Source organism: Lissotriton vulgaris, chromosome 4_1 (assembly GCF_964263255.1).
Source record: "Lissotriton vulgaris chromosome 4_1, aLisVul1.2, whole genome shotgun sequence".
In the NCBI taxonomy this organism is placed as follows: domain Eukaryota; kingdom Metazoa; phylum Chordata; class Amphibia; order Caudata; family Salamandridae; genus Lissotriton; species Lissotriton vulgaris.
Genome location: NC_141691.1, coordinates 10550698 through 10577785, shown reverse-complemented (window position 1 = coordinate 10577785; position 27088 = coordinate 10550698). Strand labels below are relative to the sequence as shown.

The following is a 27088-nucleotide window of genomic DNA, read 5'->3' as shown; positions in this document are numbered from 1 at the left end:
GCAGAAGATAGAGGGAGGCTTCCGGGTAGGTACAGGGGGGAGGGATCCAGTTCTCCCTGGGGCAGGTACGGGGGGACTGTGGGGGGAGACTGGGGCGCGGGGGAGGAAAAAAGAAAAAGACAAGGCAAGGTTAAAGGTGGTTAACAATAGAAACCGTAGACAGGGAATGTTATGGCAATTAATGAGAGGTGCAGAATGTTTTGCTTTATTAAGTATTTATAATGTTGCAATTTAGGTGTTTAGCTTGGAATATTTCAGGCTTGAATAATAAGAACAAAAGGCGTATGGTGTATGAGGAACTTAAAATGTATGATCCACATTCAATTATGTTAACGGAAACACATATTTGCTTTAAAGACAAGAAAATACTGAGTCAATTGGGATACGAGGTGGTGGTGTGTACTACCTTTAACGCTCCCATTAGGGGAGTGGCAATTTTGAAAAAAAGGCAACCATGGGGGGTAGTGATTAAAACTGCTTCGGACAATGGAGGCCGGTGGGCCATTACTCAAATGCAGGTTGAGAACCGTAAATATGTTTTCTGTGCCATATACGGGCCAAATATTGATGACCCGCGCATCTTTGATTGGTTAAATATTGAATTGCTCTTGTGGGAGGGGGAACTTATTATGATGGGGGATTATAACTGCGTGCTAAACTATGAACAGGATGTGAATAAGAGAGGTTTATTTAGACGCATGCGTAAAACTCGGGCGGCGATATTAGAACTAGCTCGGATACATAATGTAAAAGATGTATGGAGGAACTTATATCCAGATCAACCTGGCTATACATTTTACTCTCATAATCAGAAGGGGGAAAGGATTACTGGTCCTGCTTAAACCTTTGGTTCACAAGTCAAGAAACTGGTATCTCCCAAAACATATATGACTTTCATACACGTGTATATTGATAGTGATAGTCTCTCTTTTGCGGTATATACTGTGTCCCCGCTTTTCTACACGTGCGTGTGTAATCATTGAGTCATTTTTTGTCTTGTGCACCCTCCATACATTTTACTCCTCACCCCACAAATTGTATTCACGAATTGACCTGGCGTGGGCATCAGATGAGGTTATTGAGGGTGGACGTATGGAGATCTTTCCAAAGGTCTCGTCGGACCTCAATCCAATTTTATTGTCATTCAGTCTAACACAAAGGGACCCGGAAGTTAGACTGTTTACCTTCCCTAGATATATATTGGCAGACGCAGCTTTTGTTGGAACACTGAAGGCGCATATTAAAGAATTTATTGAAATCAATTTAGATAGTGCATCAATTCTATCAGTCTGGGACGCCTGTAAAGCCTCTATTAGGGGGCTCGCGCAACAGTACGTATACAAACAAAACGCAGAACAAAGGAAAAAGGATAAGATTGTAATAAATGGAATTTTGCAACTGGAAAAACAATTAGCCGACAATCTGAGAGCTGGTGGTTTGGAGGCGCAAGATATTGAACTATTAGAAACTAAATTAGTGACTGCACGCTCGACCCTAAAATGTGCGTTAAGCGAAAATAATAGCCGAAAGTTGATTAAATATAAACTGGCACAATATGAATGTGGGGATAAGGTAGGAAAGTCCCTGGCCTACAAGGTGGCAGATGACCGAGCTACAACATTAGTCAAATCCATTAAAGACCTTAATAATATATCACATACTCAGCCAGCACAAATAATGGACCAGTTTGTAATATACTACAAAAATCTATACACCCCAGAGGGTAGTTGTACAGAAATGCAGATACAAAAGTATATTAATAAAAATTTCCCAGTTCGCGAATATCTAGATCAAGAAAGTGTTAATGGACTGGAGGAAGAAGTTACGTTAAAGGAACTGTATGATGCTGTTACCTCTCTCCCCTCTAATAAGGCAGCTGGTGAGGATACTCTCCCCATAGAATTATATAAAATTTGTGCAGATGAAATCTTACCACTTTTATGTTTAGTTATTAATTCAATTGGGGTTAATGGACAGGTACCAGAATCGTGGAATACAGCAAAAATTATGTTTTTTTTAAAGAAAAATAAATCACCAACAGAATGCGGATCTTACCGTCCTATATCATTGATCAACGCTGACGCTAAAGCGTATTCAAAGATACTAGCTCTTAGCATGGCCCCACTCATGCCATTGTTGGTAAATGAACAACAACATGGCTTTGTAGCCGGGAGGGACACTACTACTCATGTTAACATGGCGATCACCGCCTTTGATGTTGCAGCAACTAATCACACCCCACTCGGTATGATACTTCTAGATGCAGAGAAGGCATTTGGCCGAGTGGGGTGGGATTACTTATGGGGGGTGATGAAACAATACGGCTTTAAAGGACGTTTCCTAAGAAGTATACAAGCTTTGTATAAAGATCCTAATGCCAAGATTAGCTATGCAGGGGCTGTTTCATCTAAATTTTTAATTTTACGGGGGACACGGCAGGGGTGCCCTTTGTCACCCCTACTTTTTGCTCTCTCCATGGAGCCGTTTATAAATGCCCTTCAAGAGCAGGCTAAAATAAAACCTAAGTATCATTGCGACAAAACTTTGAAAATTACGGATTAAGCCGATGATTTAGCCATTTACACTACCAATGTGGTAGAGGCACTGGTGGGGATTTCAGAAGAAGCTAATAACTTTGGGGCTATTGCAGGTTACAAACTTAACACGAATAAAACGCAAGTTATAATGAATTATCAGTCTAATCCGCAAGTTCCAGGATATTGTCAGGCTGCGGTTTATTTAGGGGTTAAAATCTCTTCGAAGATCTCGGATATAAACTTATTAAATTATGAACCTTTACTGAAAGAAGTGGCAGCTCTTTTAAAAAAGTGGCACAAGATCCCGCTTAACCTGTTGGGACGATTGAATTTGATTAAAATGAATATCTTACCTAAATTTTTATATATTTTTCGCTGTATTCCTTTGCGCATTAATAATTTGTTTTTTAAAAAGTTGGACAGCATTATTAACAGCTTCTTGTGGGGCTATAAGAAGCCTCGAAGATCGATGGCAATTTTGAAATTACCATTGGAAAAAGGGGGTCTTAAATTCCCTGATTTTAGAGCCTACTTTTTTGCTTCTTTTTTGAACCGGCTTCATAGTCTGTTTACTAGTCACAATCAATTTTTTTTCCATCAATTCATGCTCGGCAGAGAGGCAAAACAATTTTTGGCAAAGGTGCAGGACCCGAACTATTTAAACGTGTAAAATTTAAGACTGCACGGGATGCAGTATGTATTTGGAATATGATTATGATTAATTGCGAGACTTCTTTTTTTCACACTGACCTGCTACTTTGGGGTAATCCTGACGAGATTGGGATAAATATGGTATTCTAAAACTGGGAGACTTATATGGTTCAAGTGGCCTCTTACAATTTGAAACTTTGAAACTTTTGTTCAAATTACCGGAAATTATGCGTTTTAAGTATATTCAAATAAGGGACTATTTAATTCGTAAGATGAACTTGATATCTGTAAGTAGCTCAGATCTATGGAGTTGTTTTTATTCAGCAAATCCGAAATCATTAATTAGTATGGGATATAAATGTTTAAATCAAAATAAGCTGGATGAAGCTTCTCGTTTAGCGATAAAATGGACTTCCACATTAGGATTCAATGTGACAGCTCAGAATATTACAGCTGCTTTAACAAACATTAATAAAGTGACTCATTCATCCAGTTTAATGCTCCAATCGTACAGAACAATATCCCATTTATACTATACACCACAGAGAATTTCCAAATGGGCACAAAACAATCTGAGCAGTGACCGCACTAAATGCCCTAAGTGTGGGCTTGCGGCTGCAGATATTGTACATATGATCTATACATGTCTGGTATTAACAGGGTATTGGTCGGTAATCGAAAACATTTTACATAAACAAAAAGTGATTAGTTTTGCATTATCAGCAGCCTCAATTTTACTTGCTATATATCCATCTAGCGCGACTAACACAGACTTGTTAAACATTCTCTTGACTAGCGCTAGATTGGTTATTGCGAGAGCTTGGATCTCCCCGAACCCTCCTCATACAATGGAATGGTGGGCGTTAGTTAATGAAATCTACACTATGGAGGGCTCAATTGCAAGGAATTAATTGATTAATATTTCATTTTTTGTCATTTATTTTCTGTAGTGGGTTGTGGGTTTAAAGGGGAATAGGGTGGGAAGTAATTTAATTAAAATAAATTAAATATGTTATTTTAGTTATTGGCATTTATTTAGAATTATGTGTTAATTAATTGAAAATTGGCAATTAATTAAAATATAATTGGTAATTAATTTTAGTTGATTAATTGATAAATATGTTAATGTTATTATTTTTTTTTATGTGGCGGGTTGTGGGTTTATAGGGGAGTAGGGTGGGAAGTAATTTTATTATAATTAATTAAATATGTAATTTAATGTTTTGGTATTTATTTAGAATTAATTGTTAATTAATTATTAATTGGCAATTAATTAAAATATAATTGGTAATTAATTTGTATTGATTAATTGATAAATATGTTAATGTTATTAATTTTGTTTATGTAGTGGGTTGTGGGTGTATATGGGAATAGGGTGGGAATTAATTGTATTATAATTATTAAATATGTAATTTAATTTTTGGGTATTTATTTAGAAACATGTATTAATTATTATTAATTGCCAATTTATTCAAATATAATTGGTAATTAAATGTATTTGATTAATTGATAAATATGTTAATTTTAGTAATTTATTTTCTGTAGCAGGTTGTGGGTTTATAGGGGAATAGGGTGGGAAGTAATTTAATTATAATTATTTAAATATGTTATTTTAATTATTGGTATTTATTTAGAAATATTCGTGAATTAATTATTAATTTGTAATTAATTAAATTAGATTTTGAAATTTATTGTAATTGATTAATTGATAATTATGTTACTTTTATTAAATTAATTTCTGTAGTGGGTTGTGTGTTTTAGGGGAATAGCTTGTGAAGTAATTTAATTGTAAGTAATTAAATTTTTGAATAAAAAAATGAATGAGTTAATTTTTAAAAATACTTTTAAATTGTTAAATATTTTATTTTTAATAGGTAAATAATTCTTATTAGTAGGTAATTTTTATTATTAAATATTTTTTTTTGTATTTTAAATCTATTATTTAATATATTTTACACAATTGTAAAATATTTTAATTAATTTATAATTGGTGGTACTATTTATATTATTTATATTTAAATAAGAAATATTTACTTGCCCTACTATTGCACTTACTGTAGTTGGAATAGTAATTTTACCCCTACGCTATCCAACGCTTTCCCTACTGTTGCACTCACTGGAGTTGGAATAGTAATTTTTACCCCTACGCTATCCAACGTTTTCCCTACTGTTGCACTCACTGGAGTGGGAATAGTCATTTTTGCCCCTACGCTATCCAACGCATTCCCTACTGTTGCACTCACTGGAGTGGGAAAAGTAATTTTTACCCCTACGCTAACCAACGCTTTCCCTACTGTTGCACTCACTGGAGTGGGAATAATAATTTTTACCCCTACGCTATCCAACGCTTTCCCTACTGTTGCACTGACTGGAGTGTGAATAGTAAATTTTACCCCTACGTTATCCTACGCTTTCCCTACTGTTGCACTCACTGGAGTGGGAATAGTAATTTTTACCCCTACGCTATCCAACGCATTTCCCTACTGTTGCACTCTCTGGCGTGGTAATAGTAATTTTTACCCCTACGCTATCCAATGTTTTCCCTACTGTTGCACTCTCTGGAGATGGAATAGTAATTTGTACTCCTACGCTATCCAACGCTTACCCTACTGTTATATTCACTGGAGTTGGAGTAGTAATTTAAACCCCTACGCTATCCAACGCTTTCCCTACTGTTGCACTCACTGGAGTGGGAATAGTAATTTTTACCTCTACGCTATCCAACGCTTTCCCTACTGTTGCACTCTCTGGAGTGGTAATAGTAATTTTTACCCCTATGCTATCCAATGTTTTTCCTACTGTTGCACTCTCTGGAGTGGGAATAGTAATGTTTACCCCTACGCTATCCAAAGCTTTCCCTACTGTTGCACTCTCTGGAGTTGGAATAGTAATTTTTACCCCTACACTATCCAACACTTTCCCTACTGTTGCACTCACTGGAGTTGGAATAGTAATTTTAACCCCTACGCTATCCAACGCTTTCCCTACTGTTGCACTCTCTGGAGTGGGAATAGTAATTTTTACACCTACGCTATCCAACACTTTACCTTCTGTTGTACTCTCTGGAGTGGGAATAGTAATTTTTACCCCTACGCTATCCAACGCTTTCCCTACTGTTGCACTCTCTGGAGTGGGAATAGTATTTTTTACCCCTACGCTATCCAACGCTTTTACTACTGTTGCACTCTCTGGAGTGGGAATAGTCATTTTTACCCCTACGCTATCCAATGCTTTCCGTACTGTTGCACTCACTGGAGTCGTTACAGCAAATGTAACCCTTTCGCTATCCTACGGTAAAAATATTGTATATGTTTTGTAAATAATATGTATATATATATATATATATATATATATGTATTAAAATATATATTTTATTAAAGTTACATTAATTATTTCTCAATTTTATGTTTATTTTGGTATTTTAAATATGTTTAACTTAATTTAATTTATTATTATATTACTTTTAATTTACTTTTAAGACATTTACAAAATTCAATATTTTGACAGTCTATATTTTTTACACTCGATATTTTGGAGTAGATATTTTTGTACTTACCTGTTTGAAGATAGAAGTCGATATTTTTGCAGTCGATATTTTGACCTCGATATTTTGTCCTCTCGATATTTTGTCTGTCGCTGTCGGTCAGTGATCCATTACTATTGTAGCAGTACATTTCCTCTGCATGAGGAAGAAGACTGTTCAATAAATAACCTTTTATTGAAAACGCCTGTCTCTCTATTTCTCTGCACCTCTGGTGAAATGAAGCATGCATGATTGAAATACCTATCTATTGTTTCTGCGACTCTAGAGATACATTTCTTATTCTTGGGAAACAAAGTTGTCATGTTTATGCAGTTGTCAGAAACTATTCCCTTCTTGTGAATGCGAGAACGTTTCTAGTGACCTCTGAGCTAGCTGGCACTCACAAGTAAGTGTAATATATCCGGTAGAGACCTAGTCGATCTCAGTCCTACGTCTAAACTACAAGATATATTATTCCAATGCGCAGAGCTTATTGGGAATATAGGAACTACACTACATAGCGCCCAACGTTTGGTAAGGCTATCATTTAACGCTAGATACTAGAGAAACTCAGTCGTGCTTTTCACACAGACCCCTTTTTTCCCGTAAAATACTCCAATAGACGTCTGGAGTGGGTGAAAGGATAATATCCGCCAAAACTGAGTAGGACAAAAATCCTATGTATTAGTTTTTGGTTTGTTCAATGTTGAAGGATACAGTGTTCCAAAATATTGTGCACCTAATATTTGTTTCCTTGAAACTTGCTCTGCAAACATTCGGTCAACAAAATGTCAGAGAGTGACGACGAAAGGGAAAGAGCTGCACTAGCAGCTCAGGCAGTTTTGGATGACACAAGTCTCCAACAAAATGACCCGGATGCTATACTCATCCCGGTAAATATAAGAAAAACAATTACTATAAAACTTATAGAAAATGGAGTATCATCAAGAGGTGGTAAAGTTCTATTTGTTATAGAGGCACATGAATTTCGGCAGACAGAGGTATTCTATTCATGGATTCTGTTTCCTGCAGCAAATGCAGTAATACACAAGTTCCACTACTATAAAGTAGAGGAACCTCCTGCGCAATACATTTCTTTCGAGGATGTTGAAATTCCACTAACTTACCAAGAGTGTCAGCTCTTGTTTAATGGCGCCCTACAACATCAAAACCACATCACCAGGCTCGGTCCACTAGGCAGACCAGGAGCTACATGGCCGGTACTAGCCAGCTATACACAACATCCTGACATTGAAAGAATGACAGGTCCAGAGCTGTTAGCTCAGCTAACACAGCTAATTACAATACATAGACAGTTGGTTCAATATATAATGAGGAGCTTAACAGTCCAACCAGCTGTAAGTATTCCACAGCACACCCCTCATCAGGGGAACACAAACAAAATTACACCATAGACTATACAGTCAGTCATTGGTAAATTACCCGCTAAACAAGAACAAATTCCGTTCTGGTTAGCTCAAAAAATTAATCAAATAGAGGCAGTATTCCCTGATAGTACACCTCATGAGAAACACAGGATTCTAACAATCTGTTTACAAATGGGGATTGCACCACACGTAGAGGAATGCGACACTTGGGGTACAGTCTTTACTTCAATCTACACAAAAACACTATGGGGCCCATTAGGATGGCGGGTGGATTGCCTCCGCCAGGGTAGAGGTGGCCACCGCCACCCTGGCGGAGGCAATCCGCCCGCCATCCTTCCCTGCATTCCCCCCCGCCATATTACGATGGCGGAGGGGACCGCAGCGGTGACAAACACCGCCCGCATGTTTTCCGCCCCGGTCGCCTTGCGGCCAGGGCGGAAAACCAGGAACATGGTGGCGGTGTCTGTGAGACACCGCCCGCCATATTACAATGGGCTGGTCTTAATGCCTTTCTGTGGTACCCCCCTTCATTTGCATATACAAAGCGGCAGGCACCGCGCGGTGCCTGCCGCTTTGCATATGCAAATGCTGACAAGCATTTCTAGCATTGTGGCGGGCGGTGCTGAGCGCTCCGCCCACCACAATGCTAGAAATGCAGGATGGGCCCGCCACAGTGGCGGGCACATCCTAATGCCACCCCCGGGACCCCCGCCCTTATGGCGGGCGGTCCCATACCCCACTAGGATGACGGGCGGACAAAGTCCGCCCGTCATCCTAATAGTCCTTATGGTTTCCCGTCTATGGCCATAATAGACGGGACACCAGACGTTCTAAGACAGATTCAAAATGAATACGGTCCAGAACCGGTTTTAAATCTTGGTATGAAATTACTCAAAGATTTCAAACAGGTCTCGGCTGTACTATTAGCCAACATTAAAGGTGAAGCAGCATCTGTGGCAATCCGCCAAAAACTGAAAGAAACTGATATAACAGAACAACCATTTGAACTTGCCAGAATTATTGAAAAATCATATGAAGAACTAGGTAGAGATAGTTTGGGTGGGAAACCAGTAAAACCCCAACTAACTGAAAATCCTGAAAAAGTTTTAACTAAAAATAATCTTACTACTTCTAAAAAGTAGTGGGACAACACCAAACAGACACTTCCTAGAGAGAAGCGTTCTCAGTCAAGAGGAAGGTTTCCTCAACAGGAGCACTCTGAAAAGAGGTATAACCTCAGAAATAGGGATAATTTGAGAAAACCTGATAGATATCAAGATACTGATACACATTCCTCTTGTACCTTTCAGACTTCCTCGCAGAAATCAGAAAGAAGAGAACGGTCAGAACAAAAAGAAGAGCGTGTGAAGTCCAAAGACGAACAGCACCTTCCAAAAAATAAGAAAACTCAATTCACCAGGAAGAAGGTAGCAAGTCTAAAGATCAGACATGCCGAGGATCTTATGGACACAACTCAAGAACGGGGAGTGGGCCCTGACAATGCTATACAGCGCAGCAGAAGTCACCATAGCTCGCAAGATCTTGAAGGATCATCTGGAGACAGTGGACTTGAATGAATGCAATAAAGTTGAAACTGCCGACACCAAGGTTAGTGTACCACATAAGTTATATGAAGTGACACTCCGGATGGAGGGGGACATAAGTAGGAAAATAAAAGCACTCTTTTGGGAGAAGCTACCTAAGGTTTACGACATTCTTCTAGCTGAACAAGACTGGCCCCCTGAATTTGGCAGGGAGTGCCAACATGGTGTAGAGATAATTATGTCAGCCTTCTCTAATCACATTCCAATTCATAAAAAATACACCTATGCCAGAAAATGGGCTGTAGCCCAGGCTCCAGCATTATACAAAAATCACGTAGGATGGGATGAGGACTTTCCTCACCATAAGATCCAATTAAAAAATCAGCCTACTGCACAAAGGCAATATCCGGTTAAGCAAGAAGCTAAAAAACATGTAATGGAGATTTTAAATCAACTTGAATACCAAGGGGTGATTGAAACATTCACCTCATCTATGAACAATCCTTTGTTTCCTGTCTCCAATCCAGACAATACATGCTGTCTGGTGTTGGACTACAGACACTTAAACTCTTGTTGCAAAACATTTCTAGTACAAAATGCACACAGTGCAGCACTGATGAATAACATTGTGCGGAAAAAGTATAAAACCACCTTAGATATTTCTAACAGTTTCTTCTGTCAAAACATTGCACCAGAAAGCAGATATTTGACCGCTTTCTCAATAATGGGGACACAGCTGCAATTTTGCCATCTCCCCAGGGATTCAAGAATAGTCCAGGCTTATTTTCAGCTAGGGTAACAGAGTTACTACAAACGTATGATGATGAGGCATTATCTTATGTCGATGACATCTATCTTACAGACGATGATTTGGACGTGCACTTGAAAAGAGTGAACACCATAATACTAGGGTTTGCTTCTGAAGGGTATAAATTCAATTTTAAGAAATCACGAATTGCCCACCTCAACGTCCTATTCTTAGGATACAAATTATCAAGTGAAGGCAAAAGCCTGGCAGCCAACTATCTAGAGAAATGTGGGCTGCTTCAACCTCTTATAGTCAATTCTAGGTTTCCTGAATTTCGGAAGAACTCACGTTCTAAATTATGCAGAAAGGGTTAGACCTCTCTACAAACTAATAAAACCTGATTTCAAGTCAAATAATTGGACTTAAGAACACACAGAAAGTTTGCGTTCAGTGCAAACAGACATGTTAGCAAAAACACAATTACAGACACGCGACAACGTGCATAACCTTGTGATCCGAATCATCCCAGGGAGATGCGGATTCACATACCTAACCTTTAATGAAGGTGAAAAATTACGAATAGCATACAAATCATACTTGTACAAACAAGCTGAAACGAAATTCACTTCTACAGACTGCAGTAGCAAAAGAGAGAGCTCTTGCGCCGGGTAAATGCATAATGATTGTTACACCTGTACCTGCTTTAGAGGCAGTGACAAAAGCGAGCATTCCAAATGCTAAGGCTTTACACCTGAGATGGATACAAAGGGTTCATTCTCTTGCTGCAACAGACATTGAATACGTTTTTGACCCCCACTTGAAGACACAAGAATTTTTCCAATACGAACAAGAATGTCCTCTGCATATTGAGATTCTGTCTCTAGAACATTACGGGTGTATAATTTACACAGACGGATCAGCACAGCCCGCAATTGGGGGTAAACAAGCCTATAGTGCTGCGTGCGCGGTTGTTAAACTTCGCTGGCGCAAAGGTAAATTTAGACCAATGGTCACTAAAACCCAATCACTCAGAGACTGTACAGCTCAGCGAGCTGAACTACAGTCTTTCAAGATGGCCCTTGAAAATACTGATCGCAAATTCCCCACACTAATTGTTTGCGATTCGTATTACTGCGCCCAGTCTTACAATGAAGATTTGCAGAACTGGGTACAAAACGGATTCAAAGACGCAAAAGGTGGCACAATTAAGCATAAATTGCTTTGGGAACATGTAGTTCTTTTGAAAAAAGAACTACAAAAGACTCACATGATTCATACACTGAGCCATCAGCGTGATGGCGTTCACGTTGCAGGGAATTAATTGGCTGATGAAGCTGCGAAGGCAGCTGTACAAACGTCTTCCGTAGCCGCAATCACTCGTTCAAAAACAAAAATAGACGGTGAAGCAATGCTAGCAGTAAATGACTCAATGAAAGGCAGCTATGCAGCGTTACCTCTAAATTATCCACTCGGATATACATACATAATCGATGCAAACTATGTTTCTTTTTCTCGAATCCCTGGAGTGGGAGATAGAGTAATTCCAAACAGGAACCAGAGAGGTGCTTTGGTTCACGAAGTACATATGGGAGAGGGTCTGACACATCACGGGATCTTAAATTCTCTAATAGAATTAGAAGAGATGTACAGGTGGCCGGTTAATGAGCGTCGAAGTTTACAAATTCGGAATTAACAGTGATACCAGTTACAGAGACTATAGCTTTAAAAGCCACCAGGTACCTGACTACAGTGTAGCCAGCCCAGTACAGACAGCACTGTTAGACAGCATTAGACTTTCTACAAGCAGACGTCACCATGGACAAATGCGGTCCCACAACTATGAGGACAAGATTCATTTGGATGTGGCCTCAGTGCTCGGCTGACGGCCAAACTGTTATGAAATATTTGCGAGTCTATTTCGGCACAAACGCAATCAGCACGCTATATTCTGACCAGGGTCCTGCGTTTACCTCTTGAGCTTACAAAGAGGCCATGGCCAGCTTGGGCGTTGCATTGCTGTACTCAAGTCCATTCCATCCTGAGGGAAATGCAGTAGTGGAAAGAAAAAAACGTGACATAAAGCAATCTATAACAGCTAGGGTATTAGGTTCGAGTGATGGGTGGGTCAAGCATAGTCTTAAGAATCTGCCAAGAAATTCTCTGGGGGGAATCACTCCATATGAATTACTATTTGGTACTAGAATGATCATCCAGGATCTTGCTGGTCAAACTTCAGTGGTGGAACAGAAACCCTTTGATATCGAAGACCGTTTGGCTGTTTTATAGGTCTTAAATGAAACAAGAAGAAGTCTGGGTAACAGAATACAAAAGCCAACGACCACTGAAGAAAAAACACCTGTCCCAGCAAGACCTGTTTGGATTCCAAAGATTGGGGATCTAGTCAGGAAAAAGATTGCGGTAAAGAAGGAATTTGGGCCTTCTTACAGAAAAACAGGACCTGTATTAGCAATCCTTGGAACAAGATCAGTGTTACTACTGCCACTTGCTGGAAAAAGGGAGAACAGAATCATGTCCATCGACCTGGTCAAACCACATCATGTGGCCGATAAAAAGTAGCAGACCTAGTGGACTCCCAAGATGTAGCAGACAACCAAATCTCGCTACAATCCAAGAGATTCAAACTGAAAGACTTATCACCTTTGATAAACCTGCAGTGAGAAAAGAAGGACTATGCACCAAATCTATGGAACTTGTGCCTCTTGAGACCCAAATAACAGTTCGTCAAGAAAATCCCGTCTACAATGATATAGCGTCTGACTATACAAATATGACAAAGGAAGAAACAGCTCTAGCGATTCCGAAAAATCTGGATGCAATCCCAACAATTGACAGAACTGCCTCTGGCTATTTCATCAACATTTTCTGAGGATCCCAGTAAACCTGAAAATACGCCAGCAAATAAAAAATTCAAAGAAAAGATAACAGAACTCTTTCCTCAACTTGAAAATACATATCTGGTTTCACCTTGAGTTGAGTTTTGGAATGTGTTAGGTGTACTTTTTCTCCTGCTTTGGCTCATTCTTGTTTTAAGTTTGGGAAAAATGATAGATGGAAAATACAGTACAATGGACACAGCAAGTAAGAACATCAACATGCTCCTGAAACCTCACAAATCATCTCATTGTGAACGAAGAGACCTGTCATCAGTAAACATCACACCCGTTCCTATACCTGGTGGTATAGCATGGGACACAGCTGATTATGACATTTATGGCCCAGTGGAACTGTTGAAGATTCTACACCAGTTTAAGGTATCTTTGAGTAACTTTGTCTCACCCAGCACATTTTCTGATGATTGGGACTTTTGAAACTGTTAATATTATGATAACAGATTTAGAAATGTCAGCTAAATTCACAAAACATGAATACTTAGAAAGTTCATCAGATTATGAACAAATGTATTGTTTTAATCATTATGGACACCATTATTTGCACAAATCTGCGAACCCTAGAAATGTTTTTACTTATAATCAATGCTAACATTGTCCAACGCCGTCAAAGGGCAGCTCTAAAAATATTTCATGAGACGTTTCCATATTTCTCAGGTTTTAATGTCACAAATCCAGAAAAGTTTTATTTAAAAAATGTGAATAAGACAGGAATGAAAAACATGTTGACCAATACTAAACAAATTTATTCTGCAACCTTTTATGCTCAGCTGTCTACATTAGGTTTTAACTTTTGGAAAGACAAAAACTGTCTGGGCAACAAATGAAAGGCAGGCACAAGGTTTAAAAGCCTTGTTCAGAGCCTGCATTATCCCACAACAATTAAAGTTATTAAATGACACTGTTCAACAAACATCATGTCTTGGCTTAGCTAAGATAAAAGATTTAAACAAACCGTCCATACCTAAAACCACACCTGACAGTAATGGCACTGCAGAGGAGGAGGTAGACGTAAACTATATTTTACAACAGAACAGAACTAATGGTTAATCTGGCCCACAGTCACGAATAACTGTCAAGATAGAATTCTGAACAAAACACAAGGGTTCACGATAACTAGGCCAGATCCAAGATATTTCAAGAGACAACATCCAGGGATACTAACAACATACAGTGTAGGAAAACTATGCCTTGAGTGGCTACAGAAATCCACACTTAAAGAAATTAAAGAACACTTAACTTTACTTAAAGAAGGCGTTGATTTACGAGGCTTCTTATTTGGACCTCGTAAACCACGTCAAAAACGTTTCATATACGCCAGTATATATTCTGCTTCCAATGAAGCATGGAAAGTCACGCAAATGGAGACTGCAAAAAAAATACAAGAAATTGATCGTATTAATTTAGAGAAAGCTCTTTCTGTAGTGGACAATGGGTTAACAACTCTGTCCTCCAGAATGTATTCTTTGGACAGCTTTGTATCATCTGCCATTGAAATAATAGAACAGGATTTGCTAATGTTACAACAAGGCCAGTCTCAATTACATTCTATAATGCTGCTGGGCTGGACATTACAAAATCTCTGTTCAGGCTACGTGCCATGACGTCTAATAATACCACATCATTGTTTACTGTCTTTAACCTTACAGATAAACAAATCTCTCTGGCACAAAGAGGAGTAGACTACACGGTGCTGAGCATAGAAAAACTAGAAAGTTTACCATTAACTGTTTCTGAGAAACCAGTTGTGGAATGGATAATACATGGCACCACCACAATACTAGTGATGATTTTCCCGTTTCAGTATTGCTTAAAACACATATCAGTAGGCATGTATGAAAGGTTGGGTAAAGAACACATTAGGCCAACCTGGAATTTACCACACACACACAATGTTGGAGTGGGGGAGAGAAGGTATTTCTTAGTGGGAATAATTGTAAGAGCTCACTAAGCGGTACACTTTTATGTGAAGGTTATAATTTACACGGAGCCTGCTAATGTTCTTCAAATAACCTTTCTTGCCACCTGCACGGTTCACCAGCAGCAGTGATAGATCCAGCTTTTAGGCAGCTATCCAATGGTAGCTACATATTATTGAATGATCACAGCTGTTGTGGCATGTTGCCAGGGAAAGCCTATCTAGGTAGTGTGTCAGCCAGGGTCACTTGTTGTATGCAAGTATTGTTTCCAAAGAGCAAGACAGACAGTGAGTTGGCGTTATGGCCTTCACTGAATATCTCTTCTATACAAATTGATACTTTAAGCAGAATGAAGGCCATTCTATTGCAAAAAACTGTACCACTGACCTCATCTAGAGAAATGTATGATCTGCAAGTTGCAAGAACTTCTGCAGAGATACATGCATTATTATCAACAAACTGCCCAGTACATTTCGCTGAAATGTTAGGTCGAATCTCAAACATGTCTGATACCAGACTATTTTTTCGGGACTGTTAGCACCATTTGAAGCAGTCCTTGGCATTTTTCCTACATTCGTCCACTATGTGTTTGGCGGCCTGCCTCTCATTTTGGGACTCGTAGCAGGAATTGTTTTTTTTGTTTCTTCTGCTCCGATATGGCTAGTCCAGTCACCGATGATACCCAGACTACCATGGAGCATGCTCTCTTAGCCATGCGTTACCGTGACAGAATTACACAGATTCTTGGCTTGGATCATTTAAGAGATCTTTACACCATATGGTTTCTCTTGTTCAGACCAATGTGGCAATCTGCATCTTACCTATTCTATGATGCTTGCTTTGCAGAGAAGAATGCATGTTAGACGTTTGTCTTACACTTCCATCAGCACTGCCAACGGATGTTGATGCTTTGCTAGGTCCGGTAACGGCTCATGCATCGTATTGCCCCCAACGGCTGCCAATCCTGATGACGGCATTTATTGAGATCTCACCGGCAATTCCAGCTAATGGTGATGTACGTGGAACAACAGGTACACAGGTACCATCTACATCGAACATTGCTAATGCGAATGACACTGACGGCGATGCTTCTCATCTATGCACAATTGATCTACCTAATGAAGTAGTTCCCCTTTCACCTACTGTAGTGGACAATTTCTTTGGCAGCCTAGAGGATTTGATCTTTTCTCCTGACACCAAAAATAACTTTTAAAATCTGCACACAGCGTTCCATGAACTCTAAATTTGGCCTTCACTTTTCATAACAATCCTTCCAAAGCTTTTGAACTCTATTTTTCTACGACTACTTTTGACATTTTCCCAAAATAACTAAACATTTTTTTTTGAGCACAAAGTAATCTGCTTAAAGTAGAACTATTCTTAGGAAAATTCTTTTTGATTACTTCCTAGAGACAATATTTGACCTTGTCCTCAAAACCAAAACAGTATTTATTTCTGCTTTGGGATGGTCTCGACTTTTTTTTCTGTAATTAAGAGCCATATCATAAGTGTACATTTCATTCTTGATTTAGTTAGTATTAATGCTTTTCATGCTTTATACTTCACATGAAAACATTATTCTTAAATGCGTAGAGTCAAATGCTCATTTTTTTTGTCTGCAAACCTTTTCAAATGCATTTTGTGTATTTTGGGTGGGATTATGAACACATGCTTTAGTTATGTTTCTTATGCTTACAGATTTAGTAATATCAGACATAATACGTGGAGTGGATGTTGTATAGCGTTTTAGGACCCTAGTGTAATTTTCCAGATTCATGCCCTTACATAGGTATGAAGTACCAAATCCGTATACAGGCATAGAAACTATAACCATATTAAGACATAGCTCATGTCATCCTAACACGGCTTTGCTACTTCCACTACTTCCGAAAATCTACAACGATTTCTTGGAAAAACCCGCCTTCAGCAGTCAGGGACTTCCCCCTGCATGAATATTGATTTATCCAAGAACTCATGGAGTTCTCAACTAACTAAGTCTTTGATGACGTTATTATGTCCAATCTTACATCAAACTCAGCACCTTCAAGGTATAAATATGCCAACACTTGCCTAGACAAACACACAGTGGTTTGGAGCAGTTCGACTATCTACCTACACGACACAGCTCGCCGAAGCAAGTGCCGAAGGATGCTAACCCTCCAGCAGACGCACTGAGAAAGATGCTGTCTTTTCCCTAGCTGAGAAATCCAGCTCCAGTGTTTCCAACCTAACCTTGCGGGTTGTTGGTAAATCGAGTCCTGAGAAAGAGATACCAGACCTCCTTCATTCTAAACCAAGGTACGGAGCTGATTAAAAACCCTTAGAGAATTCTTGGATTAGATTCTTGGCAAAAAGAATACTGAAACTAAGCTACACCTCACTTACTTCTTCCCTTGTACTAGACCTAGGTTAGGTACACCAGGGTACGCGTATTTTAGAAGCAACCGTTGACTACTTTTAGTCTTTATTTATTAATGTATGTATTTTATGTATTTAATGCCTTAGAAACCATATCATGCTTTTACAGCATTATTTTATAATACTCATTGTACTGTACGCATTATACTTTGCAACCAGTATTACTATTGTAGCAGTACATTTCCTCTGCATGAGAAAGAAGACTGTTCACTAAACAACCTTTTATTGAAAATGCCCGTCTCTCTATTTCTCTGCACCTCTGGTGAAACGAAGCATGCACGATTGACTGAGTGAAATAAATATCTATTGTTTCCGCGAATCTAGAGATACATTTCTTATTCTTGGGAAACAAAGTTGTCATTTTAATGCGGTTGTCAGAAACTAATCCCTTCTTGTGAATTCTAAAAAGTTTCTAGTGACCTCTGAGCTAGCTAGCACTGACAATTAAGTCTAATATATCCGGTAGAGACCTTGTTGACCTCAGTCCTAAGTCTAAACTACCGGATATATCATTCCAATGCGCAGAGCCTATTGTGAATATAGAAACTACACTACAACTGTATTGTTTGTTTGTATTGTCTTTTGATGAACTTGATTTTATCACATGGAGTTGCACTCTTTCATGGTAATTTTATCTACAGAATAAATAAATATTGATTGATTAACATGCATTAATTTTATTTAAGTGACAATTGTGGGTGTGGCCTTGTTACCACCCATTAATGACATCATTTTTGTATAAACCATCCCGTTGCAAGCATTAGAGTAATTTTTGAACAGTTACAATTGACATGTTTGGTGCTGTAAATGTAGCCCATGTGAGAGAGTAATTGCTTTCCTTTCTGTTATGTTATCTTGCTCTTTCTTCCATTCTATCTGAAAAAAAGTGAATTACACTTAAGTGAATTATACTTGTAATAATACAGTTGTTTACATGTTTCTAATACATACATACATATGTATTGTTGATGGCAATCGCTGACCTTATTTCTTATTTTCAACTGTGGGTGTTATAATATGGGTCATGTGGCTTCTTTCCTGTTGGGGGAAAAGGTATTTTATTTTAAATATTTAATTGTTGATAGCTAATTGTGGCTTAATTTAATTTTTATTTTTAGCATTTAAGATTGATTTAATGTTAAAAACTACCTAATTTACTTATTTTCCATGTATCTTTTTGTAGGTATTTGATCGCAGACATGTCTTGGCGTTGTGGTATGTTGGTGGTGCAGTCATTTGTCGGTAGCTTCTAAAGTTTAAGCCATAAAATGAATAGAATGCTTGGCTAGTTATTTATGATTAAACTTGTTTTATTAAGTTATGTATAGGTTTGCTTAATTTAAAGTTTTACTTACTTTAGAAGGTGGTTGTATGTATTCCTCCACTTCTGTTTTCTAATTTTCTATAGCAAATCATAATGCAGCTTTAGTCTTCTTTGGTGTAAGCACACAGGCCCAACTCTGGGGAGTAAATTAGGAGAACTGAGACCCAGCACAACAGCATGGACTAACAAGAGGCCAGGGACTAGGAACACTAAGAAAACTGACTAGGAGGAAAAGAACAAAGTTTAGAGAAAGAAGCAAGGTTGTGCACTAAGCATGAGATAATAGCCAAAGCAACTAATGATTCATTACCGGGAATATGTCTTATCTGAGGCTCTGCCACCAATGACCCTGAACTGAACTCAGAGTCCATACGTGAGCAGAGCAGGGCCTATCTCCTCCAGTGCCTCAGACCAGCTGGAGTGTTGTTTCTGCCCCAAGCCTTACTTCGGACAGGTGACTATTTCCGCTAGGAGTACTGCAGGGTCCTAATACCTAGTAGGTCTCCTGTGCTCATCTGATAAGATTTACAGTCTAGTACTTTTTGAGACACTGATAATCAAGCTCTTCACACATAGGGAAACAATACCCTGAATGGTGATTGTTTATAGATCAGTTTCGGACACTCTAATGCAGGCCATACAAATTTGTAATCCTTTTACCTGCCAAGGCTTTAGATGTTGTAAGTTGGCACAGCTGCTGTTCTGGAAGGGCCCCATCCCAGGTGTGCATGAGATCAGGTCCTGCAGAGCATGTGCCAGGGCATACACTGCCAGATAAATGTGATATGTATAGGTCATATCAGACAATACAAACATCGACTCCAGATCTTCAAGCACCTCTGTGCCAGTGCACTGCAGCTCCCCATCTTTAGCATCCTCTGGCACTGATCCCAAAGTGCTGGCATTGGTTGACCACTTGCACCCAAAGGCTGCCTCCCAGAAGGAACGGATGAAAATATCTCCAGGAAATCTGTGAGGGTGAAGACTCTCCAGGAAAGGCTTGAATTCAGGCATGTCGGGGGCATGGAGCACCATTACCAGAGAACCATTCAATAGTGTCAAAGAGGACCTTGGCAAATTATATGATGTTATTATTAATCCATTTGAGAATATCCATATTCTATCAGTTACATTCAAGTCATTCAGCTCCTGCAAAAATGGTTTAAGTTCCATCTCAAAAAAATCGCAGATGATAACTCTTGCAGAAGAGCTCCGTATCCTCTTGGCGATGCTCCTCATTGTTTCCTTTGAGTTCTTGTGATGGATTTCCTCCCAGAAAGACACACAGACTCCCACACTCTCAAGATCCTCCTTCAGATCCTTTGTCCACTTGTGAAAGACCTCATCAGCTTCTGATACAAGCCCTATCCAAGTCCAACCAAAGTGCTTCACTAATTGCATTGATGCCGTAGCAAAGGGTCTCATGGGTGGCACGGTGCGAATAAACGATGGGAACTGGGCTTTGTCACTCAGCACATCGTGCACTGCTGCATAACTGACCTAAAAAAGAAGAACAATGAACAGACCAATTATCTGTGTCCTATCAGAATTTCTATGCACATTCAAGGTAGATAGTGACATTTAAATTGTACGGATTTGATGAGTTATCACAAGCTAAAGGAACATCAAATACATAAAAGCCACATTTATTAAGCATGAAACTAGCTGAAAGGCCACATGGCTTTGTATGGGGTCAAAGGCAAACAAACAGTCAATGTATGAAGGGGCTAGCTGGTTACTAAGAGCAAATGCAGACTGTTACTGCAACATAAAGATTGTTTTGTCAAGTCATGTATCTTAAGCACTTTCCTAAATTGGAGCAGGGATGGAACATTCCTGATGGATATATTATTTCAGATACTGGGTTCAAAGGTGTAGAAGACCTTTGACCTCATTATTTTATACTTTTTTGCACTTTTATGTCCCAGGTCTGCTGGTATCTTTAAGGGAGGCATGCTGAGAGTCACTGGATGTCACAGGCATTTGAGCTAGATAGGCAAGGATGCCTGTAGTAATGGGTTTTTAGATTAGGTGATGCAGCTGATTTTGAAGATGACACAGGTCGGCAAGTGGAGACAATGGCGTTCCTTGAAGGTGGGGGCGACATGTTCATATTTCTCGTGGTCCTAATGAGGCTAAAATATAGGCTTTCCTTAAAGGGCCAGTACAGAGCTTTGGGAGGCTAGGTACTACTGATGTGCTGTGCCAGCTTTGAAACCAGTTATTTTGTTATGTGACTCAGAACTATTGCATTAGTCCACAAGTTTGGACTGTCTAATCCAAAAACACAAGGACTGTGTTCAGTGCACTATGTATGACGAGGAAGGATCTTCTTTTCTGACCAAGTTGTAACATAATTAATTAATAATTATTTAATCAGAAATTACAGGCAGTACATGAATGAGTTTGGAAACATCCGGCCATATCCTGTATTCTTTAGATGTGTCACTTCTCTACGCATATCACTGTTGGATTCCCCATTTACGATGTACATAACAAACAACATACTTCGTGACTATGTAACATGGGAACTTGTAAAGCCTAGCATGTTTCAAGATATTGAAATCAAAATAAATATGTATTTTGTAAAACAAGTGTTTATACTTAGTTTTGAGAAAAGGTACTTTTTGCCATCTAAGCAAATCATGCATGATATTTCAATTTGCTAATTAGAGAAAATAAAAACAGTTTATTGGTAGAAATAAAAATAGGACCAAAACAAACATGAAGGAAAAGAAATGTCTGTATGGACATCCAGACCCCACAGCTATTTCCTTAAAATGTTAGTCATTGCAACCCATTGAAATTGCTGTTTTAAAGTTTCTCATCAACAGAAATTGTCACATCCGGGTTGTTGTGTGTTGTGAGTTCACATGCCATTTAATAATGTTCATATGTCTAGTGAACTTGTGGCTGCTTAGCCACCACTGCATATTCATTTGGTGACTCAGTATATTGTTCCAATGGTCCACTAGAAATACCTGCACCCGGTTCTTCTGCCCTTCGAAAGCAGTAAGGGCCTACCAGGGATTGTGGTGGCGCTATCACTAATGGCAGCTCTCATTCAATCCAATAGTCCAGGAGTGTCTCAAAAGGAGATGGCGGGCCATCATGGTGGTGATTCTGTACAATCCACAGCACAGTGTGCACTCATCCCCTAAGTAGCTTTCCAATGTGTTTTGGGAGTACTGCTCATGGGGTAGGTTGTGCCTATTTTACATTTTGAGATGGCATCTATTTCAAATGATCAGGATGAGGACAGATTGGCTGCACAGGTCTGCATATCATTGACAACAATATGATGATGCCCCATGAACAAAACTGTTTGTGGGCAAAAGTCAGCAAGCCTCCACTGTTGACGACACACATGCACCATCGTGCAACGGTTTCTGAGTTGAGTTGAAGACTGTACATGTGCATGAAGGTTGAGCTCACTGTACATACACATACTTGCACATAACTTAGACATCCCTGCAGAATGGTGCACGTGTGCTGCTATCGCTGGTGGCCTGCTGACTTTTGCCAACAATCCGTCATGTTCGCGGGGCATCATTACATTGTTGTCAATGAGAGGCAGACCTGTGCAGCCAATTTGTATGTGCTTGAAGTCCGGTCTGGTGCTATTCTCAAAAAACCTATGGCTGACCCAGAAGATTTGAATAATTTCTGACCAATCACTAACATCCCTACTCTGGCAAAACTCCTTGAGAAATTTGTTCATGAACAACTGTGTAACCACCTTGTGGAATTCCAACTTCTTGATCATTTCCAATCGGGCTTCCGACACGGCCACAGCACTGAAAAAGCCATCACCTATATAGTTGATGGCTCTCTTACAATCCTTGACCAGAACAAATCCTGCCTATTAATCCTACTCGACCTCTCATCAGCTTTTGAAACTGTCAAACATGACAATCTCCTGAGCCTTGTGGAATGCAGGATGGGGCTCTCAAGCATTGTACTGAGACTTGTTTTTCTTTACCTTGTGTTTGTTGTTCTTGTTGCCTTGTTTGGGCGCATAGAGGTCCTTGGTCTCCTTCTTGCCTGCCTGGTAACCACTTTTGGCCTCCTTTTGCCGACAATAACAGAACTCATAGAGTCAAAAACCAATCAAACCCTATCCAATTCCAGTCCCTGCACTCTAGAGGTTCCTCTCTCCCACGATCTTCAACCTATTCATTGAACCTCTTACAGTAATCCTCAAAGCATCTATCATCCATTATAATATGCATGCAGATATCACCCATTTGTACATGAAATCTCTTCTCCGGATGATATCAAGACACTCAAGGGAACGCTGCACAAAACCCAAAAACTGGTTAACTTTCAACAATATCAAACTAAACGCGTTCGAAATTGAATCCCTCCTAATATCACCAACCAATTAAGCCCCCATCATCGAGAAATTTCTGAAAAACCTCTGCACTCTCAACTTCACACCACACATCATAGACTCTACAAGAACTTTGGGAATAGTGCTGGATAAGACCTTAAACATGCAGGATCACAACAGCTCGTCGACCAAAGGAGCGCACTTCCAAGGATTCAACTAAACTTGCATATATGACAACTAAACCACTTAACTTCAACACTCCTCTTTACCTTGCAAGTAAGCTAGAACTGTCGGGCCGTGCCCGATCCTCCAAGAGCACCAGTACCTTACTGCTCCAACCTAAAAAATTAAAAAAATTAAAACGTACAACCATTCCTTCTCAGATATTGCCCAGAGAATCTGGAACTCTCTACCTGTAAAAACAAGATTGATTCCATCAATGGTTTCCTTTGAAAAAGAAGTGAAAGCTTTACTAATGAGCACTTTTCTGAATTAGTAACATTGCCTTGGCCTTTTATCTTACCAGTCCAGATCTGGCGGCTCCTCTGAGTCCTCCTTTTTTCCTCATTCTTACTTTCTTCTATGAGAGAGCATGTATAACTACTATAACAATTTTCAACATTTTGGTGCTGAAAATACAAAATAGGGGTAACAGAAAAAAATCTTTAAAAAACAAAAAAAAATCGATCTTCCAGGACCATAGATAGGAACAGCCTTTAAAGTGGAGGCATTTGTTAATGGATCTTAACAGTGTAGGACCTCTTTTACAATGAATTGGCTTAGGGCCGTGCCACAAGTGTCACTCCCGATATTGTTAATACAACACCTTTTGTCATTCCCTGTATTAATATGATATCATGTATCACTCCCTATATTGATGCAACACTCTGTGTCACTCTGTATATTAAAACAACAATCGGTGTCACTCCTTGCATTTATGCGATAACCTCTGTCACTCCCTGTAATAACGTAAATCCATGTATTAATATGACACTCTCTGTCTCTCCTTCTTTTAATACAACACACGGTGTCACTCCTTCTAATAATACAACACCGTGTGACACTCCCTGTATTAATACAATAACCTGTGTCACTCCCTGTATTAATAGAACATCATATTTCACTCTCTGTATTATTACAACATCCTGTATTATTCCCATTTTTAATTCAATACCCTGTGACACTCCCTGTATTGATACAACCCCCTATGTCACTCCCTGTCTTAATATGACACTCTAGGTCACTGCCAGCATAAATGGAAGACACTTTGTCACTCCCTGTATTAATACAACATCATGTGCTATCCCCTGCTTTAATATGTCATTCCATGTAGGTACTGTGTCACTGAAGTTATTGTAGTATGAATGTGTAGTAATTCCATGTTGTGAAATTATTCTACTGTTGATGCAAAATTGCATGAACATCACTGAGCAGCTGCCGCTTGTGGCAATTGTGTCTGTTGTACTATTATTTGACCTCTTAATGTGACGTCAGCGAACAAATTATTGTGAGAACACATTTCACAATAAAATATAGGAATAAATGGCTGATTTTCATTTTGAATACAATTGCATACTTTTGGGCAAATTGACCAAAGCAAATGAGATTGCACCAAAATTGGCATTACACCCTCATACAACTTCCAAATCTTGTGCTGTTCACCCAAGACTTATGGCATGTGAACAGTGGCGTCCTAGAGGAGGACTGGAAACCTTGTATGGCATGACCAAAACAACTTATTTTACGGCAGGTGTGGCCAATCAAGTAGGTAAATGGGGCTGAATGATTTTCAATGGCTGGGTCTCTTACTCAGATGTAAAGGGGATGTGTGTTAGGCCTGTTAACACAGCAGGTGATGGACCGAATGTGGATCAATGTCACACACTCAACCCAGTCCAAAGATCTGGGCCCAGATCTTTTGACTGGGGGAGTGTGTGACATTGATCCACATTCAGTCCATCACTTGTTGTTTTTGTTAGGCCTGTTAGCCTTAGGATGGTTCACTCCCAAAGTTGTGCCTCTCTGCTCCATTTTTACTAAAATTCACTTTTTTTGCCCAAGAACTCTATGCACTTTACCAGTGCTAACAAGTGCTAAAGTGCTTGTGCTCGTTACTTTACCAGTGCTAACAAGTGCTAAAGTGCTTGTGCTCATTACTTTACCAGTGCTAACAAGTGCTAAAGTGCTTGTGCTCATTACTTTACCAGTGCTAACGAGTGCTAAAGTGCTTGTGCTCATTACCCTAAACAGGCTTAAATTGTCCTATACCTGATTAGCATATTAGATTTACTAGTAACCCCTAGTAGAGAGATACCCAGCATCGGTAAAATAATGCTATTAGTATGTCACTCCCCTAAGTAGCCCCTTAAGACATGTTCCAGGCCTGTCATTTCAAACTGCCATGTAGACTTAGCAAATGAACCCCCTTGCCAAACTTTAAACTACCCAGAGGATGGCATAGTGAGGAGAAAACACTTTTTTCTCATTTCTATTTCCTACATGTCTGCAGCAATATGCAGCACACATAGAAAGAGGTCAATGCTTTGAGAGATTGCTTTTGTGCAGGAAAATTTCCCTTCCTGCAAAAAAACATCTTTCCTTGTTGGCGCTGGGCTGCCTGAAGTACCTCAGAACTATGAGAGAGCAAATGTGACCCATTTCTTAGTACATATGGCTAATTTCTGCTCTCTACTTTTCACACAATGCAACACAGCAGGTTGCCTAGCCACACTGCATAGTGTGAAAGGTTAGTAAACCTGGCCCAAAATCATCAGCACACTTCTGGACCTGTGTAGACTCTGCAAGAAAAAAGGACTTCTGTGGTGCTGAAATGATGGTCACTTTGTTGGACCGCTGCCCTGCTGGACTGCTGGCCTACTGGCTTGCTGCCCACCTGCCTGAGCAAGAAGGGTTGTCCCTGCACCTGAACCAGAACTACCAGAATGATTCCAAGGGCTAGTCCACGGGTCTCCTGTTCAGAGACAACATCTTGAACCAGCACCTAGACCCAGCTGGATTGAATCCTGACCCCCAATTGATGCCCTACAGGTCCTGAATCCTTGGTGTTGCCTCTGTTGAGTGCCCTTAATGTTTCCGGGCTCTTCACAAAGTGAACAGGCCCAGTTGCACCAAGACCTTGCTGAACACACTACCCATCAATACAAAGTTCCAGTGAACCAACCCTTCATGCTTCAGTATCAACAGCTCGTAATGTTGCGTGCTTATCTAGGATCCTGATCGATACAGTGACCTTATGCCCCTATTCGGCTATAAATCCATTTATTCCCTATATTGGCATAATCGTTCAAGTACAATATTCAGAAAGTCATCTCTGGCCTCACACGAACAGAGCCACATTCCAGAATCGTTTTCTCTGCCACTTCCTTTGCAACCAATTAGTGCAATGACAGAGCAGAAGTCACTATCTGAGATTCCTAGATTAACACTCCGAGTTCTTCAACAAGATAAAAACTCAGCAAACCTGGAAATCCCCGCTTGCTGTGTTTTGATTAGTAATAGAACTCTAATGAGCAACTGATAGTGATCACTTCCTAGTGACATCTTTAATTGACGTCTTATGTCCAGCAAACTTACGTCAAACATGGCACCTTTCAGGTATAAATATTACCAACGTTGCCTTAAGCAATTGCCTGTTGTTAGTTGCTGTTGGTGAAGCTGATACTGCCAGCTATCTCGCTGCTGCTGAAGAAGCTGTCATGCTGATGACACCATAGCTGCAATCGCTACTGCTATCGCTTCCAACTAGTGAACGATGGTGTGGTGAAACTAGGAGC

The 27088-nt window shown here is 39.6% G+C and overlaps 1 protein-coding gene across 1 annotated transcript in view; it reads right to left on the bottom strand.

The window, feature by feature from the left end:
* Positions 1-19564: 19564 nt before the first annotated feature.
* The window catches only part of LOC147718207 (vomeronasal type-2 receptor 1-like), a 32664-nt gene continuing 25140 nt past the window's right edge, over positions 19565-27088 (bottom strand). Inside the window, exons 2-3 of the mRNA XM_086967166.1 lie at positions 22944-23030; positions 19565-20461 (exon numbers count right to left, since the gene is read on the bottom strand). Coding sequence (XP_086823292.1) covers positions 19565-20461; positions 22944-23030 — 984 coding nt within the window. The remainder of the gene's footprint in view (positions 20462-22943; positions 23031-27088) is intronic.